This window comes from Triturus cristatus, chromosome 1_2, assembly GCF_964204655.1.
Source record: "Triturus cristatus chromosome 1_2, aTriCri1.1, whole genome shotgun sequence".
Classification (NCBI taxonomy): Eukaryota; Metazoa; Chordata; class Amphibia; order Caudata; family Salamandridae; genus Triturus; species Triturus cristatus.
This window is the reverse complement of record NC_140580.1, coordinates 451,841,728-451,860,140: the sequence shown is the minus strand read 5'-3', so window position 1 is coordinate 451,860,140 and position 18,413 is coordinate 451,841,728. Positions and strand designations below refer to the sequence as shown.

The 18,413-nt window shown below is 42.1% G+C and overlaps 1 protein-coding gene across 1 annotated transcript in view; it reads right to left on the bottom strand.

Moving 5' to 3' along the window:
- CC2D2B (coiled-coil and C2 domain containing 2B) overlaps positions 1 to 18,413 on the bottom strand; it is a 1,427,481-nt gene that overhangs the window by 634,774 nt on the left and 774,294 nt on the right. The window contains 1 exon segment of the mRNA XM_085622020.1: positions 686 to 839. Coding sequence (XP_085478146.1) covers positions 686 to 839 — 154 coding nt within the window.

The following is an 18,413-nucleotide window of genomic DNA, read 5'->3' as shown; positions in this document are numbered from 1 at the left end:
ATACTGTTCTGGTGCCTAAATGCCACACGCAATCTTACAAATTTTCACAGACCCTGAGTAGACACAATTTGCCTTTTTCATTTTCTTTGCTAATCTTATAAACAAACTTGGGTTCAGCAATCGGAGGTGAGGATGGGGGGGCGGGGGTTGTGTGAACAGGAGAGCCACACACAATGTAAACAGAATTTAGAGATATCTGCTTGTAGTTTATATAATTGGTACTTTGTTGCAATTAATGCTCCAGGGATTAACCTCGACTGGCATCAACGTTTTGCGCAGAATGAAAAAACTGTAAAACAAATTTACTGTCGCGACAAATAACCACAACATAAGGATTCCCTAAAAATCCGGAAGGCTCACACATACGATTTATTCCAAACACGATTAAATAAAGGACAGTAGAGTGGCGGATATTAGGAAGATTCAGGGGGAGGGGGAGGCCTGTTCCAGATTAGATTAGAACACTCCGAGAGTTCACTATGGACTCGGGGAAAGGATGACAAATGTGGATATATTGTCAATAACGATGTAATGATCTGTATATGTACCTTGAATATGATGACTCTGTGTTTTCTACTGATCATTTTCAATAAAAATATTCACACAAAAAAGGACAGTAAGAAATCAAAATAAAAAAGACAGGACAATGTACAAGGACATAAAATGTATTACTGAAATCACTTACTACTTCCAACTTCTTCAAACTCAGGAATGACAACCATGTCATTGCTAAATTCTGCTGGTTCAAATTCATCCTTTCCCTTCTGAAAAGTTTTGTCGGGTATGGGTAAATACAGTTTTGCAAGCTTGTGCTTTTCTTTTGTGGTTACTTCATGAATCTGTAAAAATGGTTACATATTTTTCTACATATAAACATCAAATATTTAGCATATTTTTGTATTTATGCAGTAATGATAGCAAGCAACACATCTATTAAATGGAGTAAAAAACGTATATAGTATCACTGAAGGACTATTTTATAAACTATGCTTGCTACAGCTGTTTTGTGACCCTTTTGTTGCACTGCAAATATCAGCTGTTGTTACCCAAGTTAAAGGTGTTTGTTTTTTACCTGGGAATCGCTAAACTGTCTTTAATGGTGCTTGGTCTGTAAGGAAAAACGCACAGACCCATCCATCAGGCACAAACGCATGCATGTACACCTACAGATGACCAGACCAAAAGCCATTATGCATATGTGATTGGTCAGACCCAAAGTAGGGCAAATGACAGGGTAAATGGGTCCAGCTCCAAAGGTGCACCCTTAGTGGTAGTTGCCCACTACCACAACAATTAGAAAAAGATATATAAATGTAGGAGGCACCAAAAAAGTAGTATTCAAAATACAATTTCTTCTGGGTCAGTATACACTGGTTTATTTAACTCACAAATCACAATCTTCACATATGATGGTAGTTATACAAAACCAATACCAATACAGTAAACATAATATGTAGCGCTAGCTCATTAGAAAATATTAATTGTAAAATAAATAAATTAAGGGCTAAATCAAGGCTTGTAAAAATGGACAGAAGAAAGCATGATATCTACCTCTCAGTAATTACTGAGTATCATTATATATTTGTAGTCACCGGGATTCATTCTGCTTTGGTATCCCTTTCTCAATTTTATAAACACACTAAAACGAAACACACAAGACAATTCAATACATGTATGAGACCCACAAAATGCATAACCTTAAATTCACACAAGACTCCCAATATATGCAGATATGAACACAAGTCAAATGACCAAATAGTTAATGTCCATGAGACATATTAAGAATATACATAAATGGATATCGTTCCATAGAGCTTACAAATGCTGAACTACAGCAAAAAATAAAACTATGGCAAAATGAATGTAAGTATCAGTAACTATTCACATCCTCAAACACCTCTAGGAATGCAGAAATCAGATATCAATGTCACAATTCATAAGAAATCAATGATAAGGTTTGCCCTGTGTATGAAGGAACAGAAGAACAGAGAAAGACGACCTGTCACTCAAATGCATGATGAAAACCCAATCAAGTTACAACTATGAAATCTCAGCAAAGACTGCCAGAAAGCAGGCCCCTCGTAACCTACATTAAAGTCAAACAACTAATCAATTCGAATTGCACATTAAGATTATTTGAAAATCAACTGTTTAACCATTGGACCAACAAAAAACACTAACGGAATTTGGACCAAATCCCTTCAAGTACTGATGTCACACTAAATGTAAAATTAAATTGTTACATCCTGAGATCCTCTAAATACAAGATTAGCTAAAGTAGGTACACAAAACACTAATGGACATTCTATTGCTTCAGAGCTCAGTTAAGTGTTTTAAGATCAAAATACCTAAAATCAGAAATAACTATTTATTTTAGTCAAGACACTAAAAAATCCCTAAAAGGAAAACATTTTTTTACACAAAAACTTTCACTATCCAACGTCTGCCTCAATACCCCTTTCGATAGGGACAAGACCTACAAAATCGCACTTTGTAATAAAAAACGGACAGACATTCAGAAATCCTTTTAAATGGAATGGAAAAAAAAATACTAATTTGTGAAGAAAGAAGAGGCAGAAAAGAATCCAAGCACCCATCACAGAGCCAGCCTCAAATACCCTTTTCCTAAAGTTCATAATCCACATAAACCCTCCGTACTATGCTGCAGCACGAATAAATGGTAAAAAAAATACCAACCATTGTTAAAAAAAATAGCATCCAAGTTTGTGAGCAAGTACTTCACTTATAAACAATCAAAGTACCATAGAAGGTTTGAATTTTTTTTGTTTGAAGTCCAAGCACAAAAGGACTGTCAAAATGTAGTGACCGAGAGGCATCACCATCATTGATAACTATAACAAGTACGCAGATAGATTAAACGAGATCCAGGATGACCCTTCAACCACAATCATCAATGTGCACAAAACTCACTTCAAAACAGTAATTGATTGCAGCATTCTAAATATACGTTCCCGTAACTAGATCACAAATCTAAACAATGCACTAATCTAATACATCCATGGAAATACAGACATACCCACAAAAATGTATGACCGGAACAATACCAAAGCACACTTAATCGGTCAAGAATGTATGTAGTTCTCTATCAATGAAAAGTCCAAATTCCGCACATTTCAATTTATCAATCCATCTAGATTCAGACCTTCTTAAGTACAAGACCCTATATCCCCCATTCTGTCCAACTTCAACTGCTGGATTCCCAAACGTTTGATGATAATAATGTCACTGTGTCGTGTACAGACCAACAATTATTTACCACTGGATAGGACTCATTCTTATTATAAATTGCTTGCACGTGTTTCTTCCTCAGAGTTTTCGGTGACCTTTTAGTTGAGCCACCATATACTTTTCCACATTCCCAAAACACCACATACAAACAATGCATTATGGTATCCAGATTTGTAGAGTGCACTCTAACTATCCTGGGGCTGAGGGAGTGTGAGTCTAGCCACACCTAGGGCCTAGTGTGACAACTTGAAAAGCCAGGACCTCAGCTACTTATGGAATTCAAGAAGTGAGGAGGAGGCTCTTATGTATAGTGGCAGGTCATTCTACATCTTAAGAGTGATGGAGAAGGCTCAACCTCCAGATCTGGGTTACGATATGCATGGGAGTTGTGCAAGTTAGAGTCCAGATAAGCAGAGATGTCTGGAAGGTGTGCAAAAGCAAATGCGATTTTTGAGGTTTGCTGGGCCAGTGTTATGTAGTGCCTTGAAAGTGTGAGTGAGGAGTTTGAATTGTGCCCGTTTGTGAATGGGGAGGCAGTGGAGCTCCTTCAGGTTTGGTGTGATATGAGTGCGGCATGGGAGGTTGAGAGTGATTCTAGCCACCAAGTTCTGAATGGTCTGTACCCTTCTGGTGAGTCTTTTGTTGATCTCTGCAGAGAGAGTGTCCCCGTAATCCAGCTCGCTTGTGACCAGGGTGTGCATGATTATTTTCTAGATGCTGATTGGGAGCCATTTGAAAATCTTCATCAGCTTCGTCAGGGTGGGGAAGCATGAGGCGCTGACAGCATTGACTTGGGCGATCATGTCGAGTTTGCTGTCAATGATGATCCTGAGGTTCTAGGTGTGGGTGGTGGGGGTGGGTGTCGGTTCTAGCTCTGCTGCCCAACAGGTGGCCCCACAATGATGAGCTCTTCCCTGAGATCACAATTTCGGTCTTGTCAGTGTTTAGCTTTAAACAGCTGGTCTTCATTCAGTGAGCGATTTCAATCATGCAGGCATTAAACTTGAACTGGGTACTGGGCGTCCTGCCCATAAGGAAGAGAATAAGTTACATTTTGTTGGCGTAGAAGAGGACGTTGATGTTGTGAGAGCAGATGATGCTGACTAGAGGGATCATGCAAGTGTTGAAGAAGGCCAGGCTCTGGGGTGATCTTTGTGGGACTCCGCAGGTGAGTTTATGGGCTTCCGAGGTGTACAGGGCCAAACTGACTGACTGGGCCCTTACAGTCAAGGCGGAACAGATCCCTTAGAGTGCAGTTCACTAGATACCAATGTTGTTTAGGTTTTGGATAACTATGGAGTGGCAGACTGTGTCAACTGCTGCAGAGAGGTCCAGGAGGATGAGGGCTGCTGTGTCTCCTCTTTTCAGAGTCATGCAGATGTAATCCATGGCCACGGTGAGTGCAGTTTCTGTGTTGTGGTTGGGTTTGAAACTAGACTGAGTAGTGTCGAGGAGTTGGTGGTCATTGAGGTATTCAGTGAGGTGTCTGTTAATGATTTTCTCTAAGAGTTTGGCTGCAAATGGTAGCAGGGAGATCAGTCTGTGAGTGTTGAAGTGTCTGCAGATGGTTGCTTCAGCAATGGCAGGACAGTTGCATGTTTCCAAGCATCTAAGAAGGTCGTGAACATGATGGAGGCATTCAGAATATGTGTGAGCATAGCACAAATGGGCTGCAGTCCTCTAGGGTAGGTGTGAAGGGGGCAGGTGTCCAGTGGGGCCCCTGAGTGGATGGACTTCATGTGGTGGTGGTTTCTTCTGAGAAGATAACAGGCCATGCCGTTAGCATTGGTGCTTTGGATAAGATCAGGATGTGTTTTGCAAGGTCTGTTGGGTCCAGTTGCATTCTGAAGTTTGTTTTAAATGGGGGAGATTGTGTTGCTGAAGAATTGAGAGAGACTGTTGCAGAGGTCCTGCGAGGTGGTGATCAAGTTGGAGGTGGACGATGGTGAGGTAAAATCTTTCACAATTATGAAGATGTATTTCCTTGGGTTGGTGCTGGCATCGATGCGGTCCAGCAAAGCGGTGTTTGGTGGTCCAGGTCTGGATCGTTGAATTACAACTCATAAATGTAGAGACGAAATAGCACCTATTGTTAACATATAATTCAGCACACTTTGACTTTGAAAAATTACGAGAGACATGTAAAATCCTGCAGGTAACATAGGTATCCAGCCTTGTTTGGAATTATTCTGATATTTGATAGTGTTGCTTGGGGTTAACATGTTCTGTAAAGAGTTAAACTTTCCAAATTTGATTTAAGGTCTCATGGGGAGTAGTAGTTTCAAATTTGTATCCAGTTGTAGTATACTACAATATCTTTGTAACATCTTAGTTAATTATTTACTCTCCATTGAAAAGGTAGTCATCAACCTCACACATTCTTCCCTAGTTTCACCAGTCTTAGGTTTCTCCATTAGTAAAGATGATCTTGTCAGCTTTGGATTTTGCTTTCATTAGAACTTTTTCAGGATACCCTCTTGCTCTACATTTATTCAAGGTATAAATGAATTCCAATTCATAAACTTCATCAATGCCACATTTTCACTTAGCTCTAATCAATTCCCAATTTAGTATATTAATTATCTGGTAGAAAGGATGGCATGGCATTGCAGGCAAAAGATTATTATATGCAGTTGGTTTCCTAAAAATCACGTTGTGTAATCTGTCGTTTTCAACATACAATTCCACATCCAGAAAATCAATTTTAGTGCCATGTTATTCTAGTGTCAAACTCACATTAAAATCATTGTTATTCAAAAACTCATTATATTCTACTAAATCTGGAATAGTACCATTCCATATTAAAAAAATGTCCTTGATGTATCATACCCATAATACAGTTTTGTCCCCATTCTGATATAAGTCCTAATTCCAAGCATAAATCTTTTCAAAATAACCCATGAATAAATTTGCATACGGTGGAGCAAAATGTGAACCCATTGTGATCCCCTGTTTTGATAATACAGCTGATCCTGGAAGTAAAAAAAGTTATTTTGAAGCACAAAATTAGTGAAGTCCAACAAAATTGCTGTATGTTGCCAGAAATCTAGTGAACAGAAAGCTTTCCAGTGCCTTGATCACCTGTTCATGGTAGTATTCATACACTGTACATCCATTTTTGTAAGTATATAATTAGGATCCCATGGAATATCATAAACTTTATTCAACAAGTCTAAGGGACCTGTTTTCTGATGGTCTCTGCTGAGATTTCAGAAATGTAATTTGATCGGGTTTTCATTGTACATTTGAGTGACAGTTCTTTCTTTCTTCATCTGTTCCTTCAGAGACATGGCAAACCTTATCATGGGTTACATATAAAAAGTGCCATTGATTTCTGAATTGTGCGTTCCTCGCTGTATTTTACGATGTGGGTAGCAAGTGAGAGTTAAATTCCTTTCGCCAAAGTCTTATTGATTTGTGATTCAGTGTTTGTAAGCTCTATGCAACGATATTCATTGATATATATTCTTAATATGTCTCATGGACATTAATTATTTGGTCAATGGACTTGTGTTCTTCTCTGTATTTATTGGGAGTCGTGGGTGAATTTAAGGGTATGCATTTTGTGGGTGTCATGCCAGTATTGAGTTGTCTTGGGAGTGGCTATCAGCACAGACGGCACTTTCGCCTGGGGGGACTGCAAGCACCACAATTTCAAGCGCAGGGAGGCGCTGATGTTGCACTTCCCGAGCCCAGAGGCGCTTACAGGCACTTTGCGGGAGCCGCTATCAGCACAGACGCCACTTTCGCCTGGGGAGGGGCTGCAACCATCACAGTTCCAAGCGCCAGGAGGTGCTGACGTTGCACTTCCCGCGCCCAAAGGCGTTTAAATGCAACTTGCGGCTCCTGCAGCGGGGAAGCCGCTATCAGCACAGATGCTACTTTCACCTGGGGGGACTGCAAGCACCACAATTCCAAGCACCAGGAGGCACTGATGTTGCACTTCCTGCACCCGGAGGTGCATAAAGGCACTTCACGGCTCCCGCACCGTGGGACGCGCGCAAGCGTGCCCAGGCCGTGCCTAGGCGAAGCCGAGACAAAGGGGGGCCCGTCTGCACCCGTCAGAGCCAGGAAGAGGCTGGCCAGGGCCACTCCCCTTTCAACTCACAAGTCACATTCACCAGGATTCACAAGGTAAGTGTTTGCTAGGTTCAATTCTTTGGGACCAATCAGTATCTAATATCGCCAAAGATTCTGACTTTGATTCTACATCATGGGAAAGCGCATTGGGGCATCATCTGCACACCCCATTACCAGCAGCATTAATAGCATGCTTGAAAGGGTGGTTAATATTGTATCTGGCGATATCAAACTGATGGAGCGCCGCTTATCTTTGAGTAGTGACGGCTCACTGATCAGTTTTCATCCTAGAGGGGCTTCAACCGATCCAGTATTTGAACTGGGACCTGTTACTTCATCGCACTCCCCACAGCTTCTCAGGGCTGGCACTAATAAAATTCTGCCTGCTAGCGGGAGACCAAATGCTAGTGACACAATTGAACTCTAGCCAAACACAGACACCCCTACAAATATGGAAATTCCGACCGTTAAACGAGGAAGAGTGAGAAACCCGTTTGTACCAAAAGAAAACAACCCCAACAAACTGGCACCTCCTGTACCTGTTTGTCTGCATGGATGCAGTCATCCCTAAGCAAGGGCATTCCTGAGGCAGTGTTAAATGGGAAGTAATGCCATTCCATCTGCACACAGACTGAGGTGGCACTTGATTATGAGGGTTTTGGGGATACTGTTGTCACTGATAACGTGTCCAGGCGAATCAATGAATTGTTAGACATAAAATTTAGCTCACTTCTGGAACGCTTAGATCGCATGGAAACAGTCATGGGAAGGATTAGTCAAATGATCGAAACAGCACAAACTACGGCGACTTAGGGGATGACCTTATTGCTACTATCATTCCCATTGATAATCAAGCTCAGACTACTATTGCTACTGTCACTGCCATTCCTTCTTCTACTTGTTCTTTAGCCAGTAGCACATGTACCACATGCAGACAAGTCAGGGAATGCCTTCAACCCAAGAAGAACGCAGTAATGAATTCTATCCCAAATAGCAATGGCTTATTGGCTACAGATGATTTAGTCACAACTCTCAACCCTACCCCAGGTTGCATTAATAGATCAGATGGCGCACACGCAGGGATAATGTCAGGCAAACCAAACAGCAATGCAACAGACACTTTGAGCAGAAATCCCCAGAAGCCAAACCCAGATGTTTTAGACCTGCCACCGGCCGCTTGCCCTTACATATTGGTGCTATCAGGTGTCCCGTCTCTCAAGAGGGATCAGAGGAAGTCTTGGGTTCATCTGTGCAATAAATGCGTGGACTGGTTATCAAAGAACAGGAGGTTCTACCCGTCCGATATGAATGAGATCATTATGGTATGCAGAGTTGGATGGGTTGGCGCGTCTCCCAAGACCATCAATGGAGATTGCATTGTGATCAACTTTCATAGACCATCTATGGTGAGATCCCTATTGAGAGCCCATGAGACCACAATAATTAACAGCACCAATATCTGCCCACTACCGTTGGGCTATTTATTTTATGCCCTCCCCCATAAACAAGTCTCCATTCCTCTCTACACACAATAGGTTTCTGGCCTTGTCTGAATTGGACCCTCATGATTGACTACTATTACCACCGGAATCTCCTGGGACTGCCCATGGACTCGCACCTTTTCCACCCACAATTGAGACCAATGACTTACATGCCCCTTCCAAGATCTTGGCTAATCCGGATCTGAGCATCTTGAGCTGGAATGTGGCCGGCCTTCAGTCTAGGCTGCAAGATCCGGATTGGCTAACAATGGTAAGACAGCAGGACAAAGTCATGTTTCAAGAAACATGGGCGACCCAAGATTTATATATTGACGGGTTTGAATGCTATAACATTGTAGCCCCAATCCCCAAGTTTAGCCGACCCTTGGGGGGGCCTATCGATCTGGGTAAACATCGCTGCAGGCGGTAGTGTTAAGGTTTTTTGCTCCAACAGCAATAATTTTCAAGTTTTACTGTATAAAAGGGGTGTCTCTTTTTATCTAATTAATTTTTAGAATAAAGACTTCCATTCGACATCAAATGGGAATTTTATAAATTTATTTGAATTGATCGACACCCTTCAGTATCACAATGAATTTACTAAAGCAACAGGCATTTGCCTGGGAGGTGATTTTAATGCCAAATTACCATACACCGGTACAGCATATGGCCATATTGCAGGGGACAAACTTGCCGTAGGGGTGAGGAATTAGCGGAATACTTGAATACTCACAATTTAACCAATGCTATGGAAATTGCAGCTGTAACAAAAGATAACAACTCTCCTGAGCAGACATTTAGAGGAAAGGGTTGCATTTCCACTATCGACTATGTTTTTATTTCCCCTGCCTTAGAGGACTATTTACTGAGAGCTGAAGCTATTGCCACAACCCACGGGGATCATAATCCAATCCAAACAGTGCTGAGACTATCTCCCAGGCCTATATTCAATACTGAATGTGGTGCTAGGAATTTATCACCCTCCACTGATAATTTAAGATTGGTTTGGCGGGTTGTCAATAACTCTGAATTGTTTCGCATGTTGGCAAAGGATAACTTGAATCTTATTAACTTTTGTATGTTAGCACAGCACCCCCATCCTGAGGCTGTCAGCGCTTTCACTATACTTTGTTTGGCCATCAAATCCCTATTATCAAAGCCCATTTCTTCTGTACAGCGTGGACCTTGATGGTTTAACCGCGAGTGCTCGGAGGCCAATAGATCGCTAAGCAAGGCCCTGACGATCAGCCAGAGGTGCAACTCGCTGTTAAACTGTCACGGCAGAGGTATAAATTAGCAACATTAAAAAGGAAAGAAGAAATATTAAATGACTGCTGGGAAGCACTTGCCAAAGCCAACTAGTTTACAAAATGGGAACACATTTTGGGCAGCAGTAAAAGATTTGAGGGCCACGGGACAGCTATTAACCCCGATGAGCTGTAACATAACAAGTGAAAATCATTTCTCCATGATCTATACAGCACCCGGACAAGAAGCAGACTCCTTCAAGCACAGGGACCCAACCAGGATCTCAATATCATTGTCCGAGGTCGAGGAAGCCATCCACAAGAGCGTGGACAATAAAGCCCCAGGCCCGGACAATCTACCTATCGACCTCATCAAACATAAACCTGATTTTTGGGCGCCGCTCCTTTTAAAAGTTTTTAATAATTTAATCAATGCTCCGTTACCAAGCTCATGGTCAACAAGCATTATTGTTCCAATTTTTAAAAAAGGGCGATTGCTCTCAACCCAGTTGTTACAGACCAATCTCCTTGATAGATAACACTCTGAAAATCTTAGGCACAGTCTTATATAAGAAGATCTTGGACTGGACCGAGAGAAACAATATTTTAGAGCCATGTCAACTGGGATTTAGGAGCAAAGTAGGCACAAATGAACAATGCCTATTTCTTAATTATTGGCAAATATACTATGGCCCAACGATCGCCATTATATTTGGCTTTCATGGACCTGACCTCTGCCTTTGATTTTGTTAATAGGCCACGTCTATGGTCCATTATTTTAGCTCATGGTCTGGACGAGGCATTGGTGCACTTTTTGGCACACTTAGATAAGGACCTGGAGACCCGGGTTAGGATAAGTGGCAGGGGCGAGGATACCAATGATTTTAAAGTAAGTAGAGGGGCCAGGCAAGGGTGTGTCCTAGCCCCCTTCTTTTTATTTTGTATATTAATAATTTGCACAAATCACTGATAACACTGACTTATGATGTTCCAGAACAAATGGCAAAATCCTTCCCGTGTTAAAATATGCTGAAGACGCGGTCTTAATGGGCCGCACACCCAACGCCTTCCGCACTTTAGTTCAGGGATTTGTTGATTTTATGGCCAGTTTAGACTTATGTACTAATTTAAAGAAATCGTTCATAATGTCCTGTGGGCCAAGAAAACATTTATTAAATTCCATATCTGTGGGTAACCAAAAATTAAAATGCACTAGCACTTTTCCATATCTTGGGTTGGCCTTTGCTGCGAACGGTTCCTGGTCTGAACACATGGTGTTCTGCAGTAACAAGTTCTCAAAGGCCACCAATTTCATCCTCAGCCTCTCCCGGCCAAAGAGAACAGAGGCTAATTTAGCGATTTACATTTTTTTAAAATTCCAGCGCATACCCACAGCTACCTATGGGGCAGAGGTCTGGGGCATCGCTAAAAGTCACAGCATTCAGCAAGAAGAAAATAGATTTTGTCGGATATTGTTGGATCCACCAATCTCCACCTCCCAGTATGTTTGCCACAGTGAACTAAAATTAAGCTAGATTGAGGATTTCTTAAGGGCCCGCCTGCCTTATTCTGGCTCGCCATATGGAAAAATCTAGCGGCATCACTTACAAGAGAGATTATAAGTGACTGTATTAGTTGCGAGAAAGGGATGGATATCCCGTGGCTTTCCGGGGAGAGCCTAAGTAGTGTTAATTATGGCAGGCTCTTTCACAGTCCATGCATAACTGAGACTGTACAAAAAAAAACTCAAAACTGCCCTATATACACTTTTACAGCGCGGAAAGACTGGAGAGGGAATCTAGGAAATCTACTGTTGAGAATGATATGACTATTAAGCACACTATGTACCCCTTGCCTAGCTATCTCACTCTGCCCATATGTCACTGGGAGAGGGGCCTTCCCTTTGGTTTGAAGGCTGGTACAGTAAAATTCCTGCTCTGTTTCCCCCTCTAGTTTAATGTGAATCTCGATTCCCTGCCCTGTCCATGCGATGGACAGAGTGGCCAAACAATCTTACACTTTTTATTGTTCCACAAGTTTTAGATAAAGTACTCAAAATGGCTTTTAATACCGGTTTAAAAAAAAACCTGCCAATCCATTTTGCAGATGCATATACGAGCATGCTTAAATTGGAAGATGATGAGTTAATTCTTCGCGTCTGCACCTTTTTGAGAACTGCTGTACGGACCCGCAAAACAATGAGAAATTTCTGAAGAGCCTTTGGAAACATAGGGGCTCACTTAGAAATGTGTAATTTGTGTTTAAAATTATGTGCACCCATGACTAATGCTACTGAAATTGTTTTATTGTGATATGAATTTGTGTTTTTAAACTTGTCGCATTTGATGTGCTTTTATGGATATGATCCTATCCGAATAAAGTATTTTTGAATTTGAATTTGAGTTGTCGTGTGTGTTACATGTCAGAGCACTTGGAAAATTGTGAAGGGGATACCCAAGGTGGATTTATCCTAGTGACTATACATGCATAACGATACTCAGTAATGTAAGTAAAAACCTTTATTGTGTCAATTAATAACAAATGGTACAATAAACGCCAATTGAAAGCACAAGGTTACATAAAATATGATATTATAATAATAAATATATTAAAAGATTGGTCCAAATAGTATTTAGGCCCAGAAAGTGCGGAATGCTTTGGACTTTGCTTAGGTGGTTTTGGCTCCCCTATTCCACTAGGGTGTCGAGTCTTTTCATTACTCAAGAAAAAAGGGGGAGTAACCCAGTAACCCAGTAACCCAGGGACTCAGGTAGAACAATGATTAATAACAGAAATGGTCCTTACAGATGAAGTGTAGCCCTTGATGTCCATGGCAATAGTCTCTTAAGGAACGTTTCTTCTAAGTAAAGTTTATTTATGCATTTAATGTATTTATTTTCATTTCAAATAAATTATTGTTTAAAAAATAATAAAGACAAAATCTCAGTGATATTAAATACCAGGCTAAGGTGCTCCTATTTGGTGATGGCACAGTGAAAAGTGATATAGTGAATAAATAGTGTGCTGGTGCTATATACAATATTATATATATGTGACTGAAAAGGATAATGTGATGTTATTTTCGCCATTCATATTACAAATGTTGCAATCCACAATCAAATTAAAAACAGTCCCCATTTGTAAATTGTTGACGTATCGACCCACTATGCCAAATTAATCAGAAATGGGTCCTCATCAGGACAGAAGATAAAAGGAGACGACTAAAGAGAAGAAAGAATCATGTGCAAATATCCTTAATGTTGCATTTCAGGAACTGTGTATTATGAAAGATGAGGGGGCTTTTGGCCTACCAGACGAATTATGGCATTAGTCCTACAATCCTAGGGAGTATCTAACTCGATGGGTACCTCATCTGGATTATTCTAATAAAAGATAAAGGGAGAGAAGATGTGTTGATATAATCTTTTGCAGTGTCACTGAATAGTGGAAAAACAGAAAAACTATCCTGAGCCTCACTTACCAAAAGGTAAGGGTCTGTCTGAAAAAGGTCAAGGATTGGTAGTTGAATTCACACCACACTAGACTATTGATGTATTGGCTGTAATCATTAAAAGAAAAAAGAAGAAAACAAAACAAGCATGAATAACCCTTAGGAGGCATTTTGCAAACTACTAGAAGTGTCAACATTGTGGGAGAAAGGTAACGTTCAGACCTCTTCTAAAAATTAAAGATACCTACAGAGGACGAGACATGACCATCTCATACATGTAATGTGGTGACTACCCATGTGCACCACTGTGGTGCTCATGCTACAGTTCGAGAATTTGCTGATTAAAAAAGGAAAGAAAAATAGCGGGCTGCTCTGGCCGCCAATTCCTATGTTTAGAAAGCTTGGACAATAAAGCATCTCCTTTTGGATACATATGGCCACAAAAATTCTAATTGTTGCATTGGAAATCCCTAGGAATGTCAACAGTGTGGAGAAAAGCATTAGTCCTGTCTTGTTTAGTAGAAAAACTGGCAATTCCATCAGCATATGATGTCGTGCAAGAATCCCTAGTGATTACTGTTAACTATAAAAATTGACACCACAGTGGCGCTCATTCATTGGAACTTGTGAGAGAATGCAATAAATGGAAACATCAAAAGAAATATAACCATAAACAACAAACGTAATGAGATTCAGCATTTCCTTATGAACCGTAACACAATACATTTCTTTCACTGTTGCCCATCCATTAAAGGCCTTTGGGAAGTGAGTGGTCAGGAATCAGGTAAATCTAGGTATAGAAAACCATTTTTAAAGTTACAAAGTGAAAATTATACAAATTATCATGATTTTAGAAACCAGGCTAACTCACCCAAGGTCAAATATTTCTGTAGCAAGGATAGATATTTGCAAGTAAACAATTGATATAAAACTGAGGGCAAAGCATACTGGCAAGCCGTTAAACAAACATCTAGCCTCGCCGGTAATCATTATACTTACTGCGTCCAAACGCATGCCGTGCCAGAATGAACAAGAGGCCAGCAAGGAGAAGCCAAGTAAGCAGCTACATAGATCCCCCCTTGTGCACATAACGTGCTTGAGGATGATACGACGTGATATTCATCCGATGAAGAATATTCAACCTTACCAAGAAATTGTTTGAAGTTTTTTTTTAATCCTGGGATATTTTAATGTCCCAAATTCAATAGGGGTCGAAAACCTTACAAGTAAATGAAGCTGTTGCATGAAAACATCTTTGTTGGGTACAACAAAAAGTGAGGAAATACTGACCCTTAAGAAAAAATATATAAGAGAACAGAATGTTCCCCGCATGGTTGGGAACTAGTCCACTGACTTGATGTGTACTGTACAAAGTGCGTTTTAAAAATAGAAAAAGAAAAAAAGAATTCAATAACTGAGCCATTATACATACAAAATGTCAATGTTAAAAACCATTAAGGGCATTGTTCCGAGTTGGAGGTGGAAAATCTCACCTGCTCAATGGGGGGGGGGGGTAGAGAGAGTAAGAGTAGAATAGAACGTGAGAGAAGAATGAAAAAGAGAGAGGCAGAGGTTTATCCCCGGTAACAAGGATCCACTCCTGAAGAGGAGGGCCAAGTCTTGCCTCTTAGTTGCCCTCACACACCACGAAGGATGTCATGCTTCATCATCGGGATTTTGCTCTTCGTCGGGCTGGCGCTGCAATGCCCGACGATCCCCCGAAGGGTCACTATCGCGGAGATCTTTTAAAGAGAAAAGCCGTGAGGTGAGTGCGGGTGTGTGGGGTGGATCCAGATAAATGGTAGTGGAGTGCGTGCAGGAGTGAGTGAATAAAAATATCTAGGGGTATCCAAAGGAAATATTTTAATAGTGCGGTGCCCCTGGTAGATTAAAAAAACAGAAGGTTGGTGAGTTACTGTAGGGCTCAATGTGCCCGTGTAACTAATAAAGTGATCAGTGGCATTTCTTCAGGACCTAACTGATGTGATAGTTGTGCACAATAAAAGTGGGGTTCCAAAGTAAAGTTGGTAACCCACGTAAGTGTAAGGGGACTTGGGTGTGACCACAGGGCTAGATTGCCTAATGTGTGGTACGTATCTCGACTTTGTAGATTTACCCAAGGCTCAAAGATACCTAGCGGGAATGACTACATACATATTACTGCGACACAACAATGATGCAGTCGAGCACCAGGATGGGCATGCAGAGGTACCACAGGACGTGATGGCATCAACGGTGAACCAGTTGCATGATCAGCGTCTGTGGGCCCCTGCATTGATCATCAAGATCAAGATCTCCGAAGACGGTCTGAAAACGGGTATCAATATATCATCGAACAAATCCCGCTTAGCGGAGATTAACAACGAGATGAACGAACATCGCGAGTACCTGCTTCAACAGAAAATTACCAAACTGCAGAAGGATGTGAAGAAATTTGATAGAGAAAAAGTTTACCCGTATATCAAGGACAATTACCAGACTACAGACAACGATGCACTCTCTGACGACGGCTCCACGACATCTAACAACTCAGGGCAATCAGCCTATAGCAACTCAAGCGACAGGAGTTGGGGCAGAAACCAGAATAAACCTGGCCTACTCCCCCCACCACCACCAATACCACCTCCAATGTATGGATTCCACCACACACCGTACCCGCCCCAAGGCCCCATGTGGTACCCAGCGTTCACAAGACCACAACCAGGATATCCACAACCTGGCTACCCACAACTCTTCTTCCCAAACCCGCCACCTCCTTTTCAGTACAGAGGCAGGGGGCGAGGAAGAGGGAAAAGAAGAGGTCAGAAACAAGTGCAGTGGCAAGACGCCGGACAACAACAACACCAATGACAAACCAGGAGCATGACACACCCAAGACCCTAGTTGTCAACCTTTCGAAAAAAGTGCTGAGTGAGGAAGAGACCTCAGCCCTGGAACTTGGACTAGGCTTTGTCCCCACACCCAAGGAGGACAAATTAAGAATGAACCAGGAACTTCACCAACTATTCAGAAAGATAGGACTTCAAGCATTCTCCCTTGGGAAACCTATCCTCGAAAAACAAGACTCAGGACTCAGACTCCCGTCAAAATTCAACCCCACTCCCGCAATGGTCCCCAGTGAGATCCTTACTTTCGAGAAGGCAGTATTGAATGAGACTAACCGCCTGGTACAGGGCACTACCTTTAACAACCTACCAAGCAGACTACGCAAGGCTTTGGATTCACTCAGAGAGGATGAAGCCATCATTATCAAACCGGCGGACAAAGGGGGTGCCACAGTACTCCTGGACATTGATGACTACGAGGCCGAATGTGACAAACAACTTAACAACACCAGATGCTATCGAAAACTGAATGAAGGCCCTACGGAGGAACTTTCCAAACGGATCTGTATTTTGGTGAACGAAGCAAACACAGAGGGCTGGATCTCCCCACAGGAGGCGGCCTTCTTAATGAATGATGACCCAAAGATACCGTACTTCTGCGTCTTTTCAAAGATACATAAAGGAGTGACCCCACCGCCAGGACGTCCGATAGTATCCGGAATCAACTCTCTCCTGGAACCCCTGAGTCAATTCAGCGACCACTTCCTTCGCCCGTTGGTCCAGACCACCACCGCGTACCTCAAGGATACACAAGATGTGCTAAACTTAATAGAGGTGATCAATGAGGAAAACACCGAACCCATTGACCTACTTCTAACCCTGGATGTAGCAGCCCTCTACACGAATATCCCCCAGGATGCCACCATCGAGGTCGTGGGAGACTTACTACAACAAGCTGACCTCCAATCTAACACCCCAGTGGACTTCATCATTGACCTAATCATCAAAGCCATGAAACATAATTTCTTCATGTACAAAACGTCTATCTTCCACCAGATACAAGGTACCAGCATGGGCAGCACCTTCGAGCCGAGTCTGGCAGGACTGTATATGGCATCATTTGAAAGCAGAAATATCTTCTCTGATGACAATCCGTACAAAGAGAACCTGATCACATGGAAGAGGTACATAGACGATTTCCTGACACTATGGAGAGGACCGAGAACCACCTGTGATGCCTTCCTGGAATGGATCAATGAACTCAATCCACACCTCCGATTTATCGGGACAGTAAGCAAATCAATCATCCCATTCCTGGACCTGAAGATCATCCTGGAAGGGGGCGAACTCAGGACAACAATACACAGGAAATCCAGAGACTGCAACAGCCTTCTGGACTTCAAAAGCCACCATCCCAAAGCCTTACTGGAGAACCTCCCGTATGGACAGTTTCTGCGGATACGACGCAACTGCACGACCATCCAGGACTTTGATACCGAGGCCAACCACCTTGTGAAGAATCTCCTGGACAGACACTACCCTAAGAGGGTCGTGGAAAAGGCAAGAAAACGAGCTAAGAACAACCATAGACAAGCCCTTCTCGAAACTAAAGTAAGAGAACCAAGCAAAACCATCACGTGTGTCACCACATTCACACCGCTATCCAACAGACTGAAAAACATTATCAAACATAATTGGAAGATCCTCAACACGGACACACTGGACCTGGAACAACCACGGTTTGCTTTTAAAAGGACATCTAATCTACAAGACACACTGATAAATACACGCCCATTGAACAAGAAAATGAACCTGCAGAACACCACACTCTGGAATCTACCACCAGTCACAGGGCATTACCCGTGTGGCAACTGTCACGCCTGTTCCACCACGACTCAGACAAAGACACTGACCCTTGACGACTTCACCTGAGAGCAACGGGGGCACTCCAATTGTAACACAAAGAACTGCGCATACCTTACTACATGCCTGTGCGGCCTCAGATACATCGGCATGACTTCACGTCCAATCAAGACACGGATAAGCGAACACAAGAGCACCATACGATGAGGTAGGACAG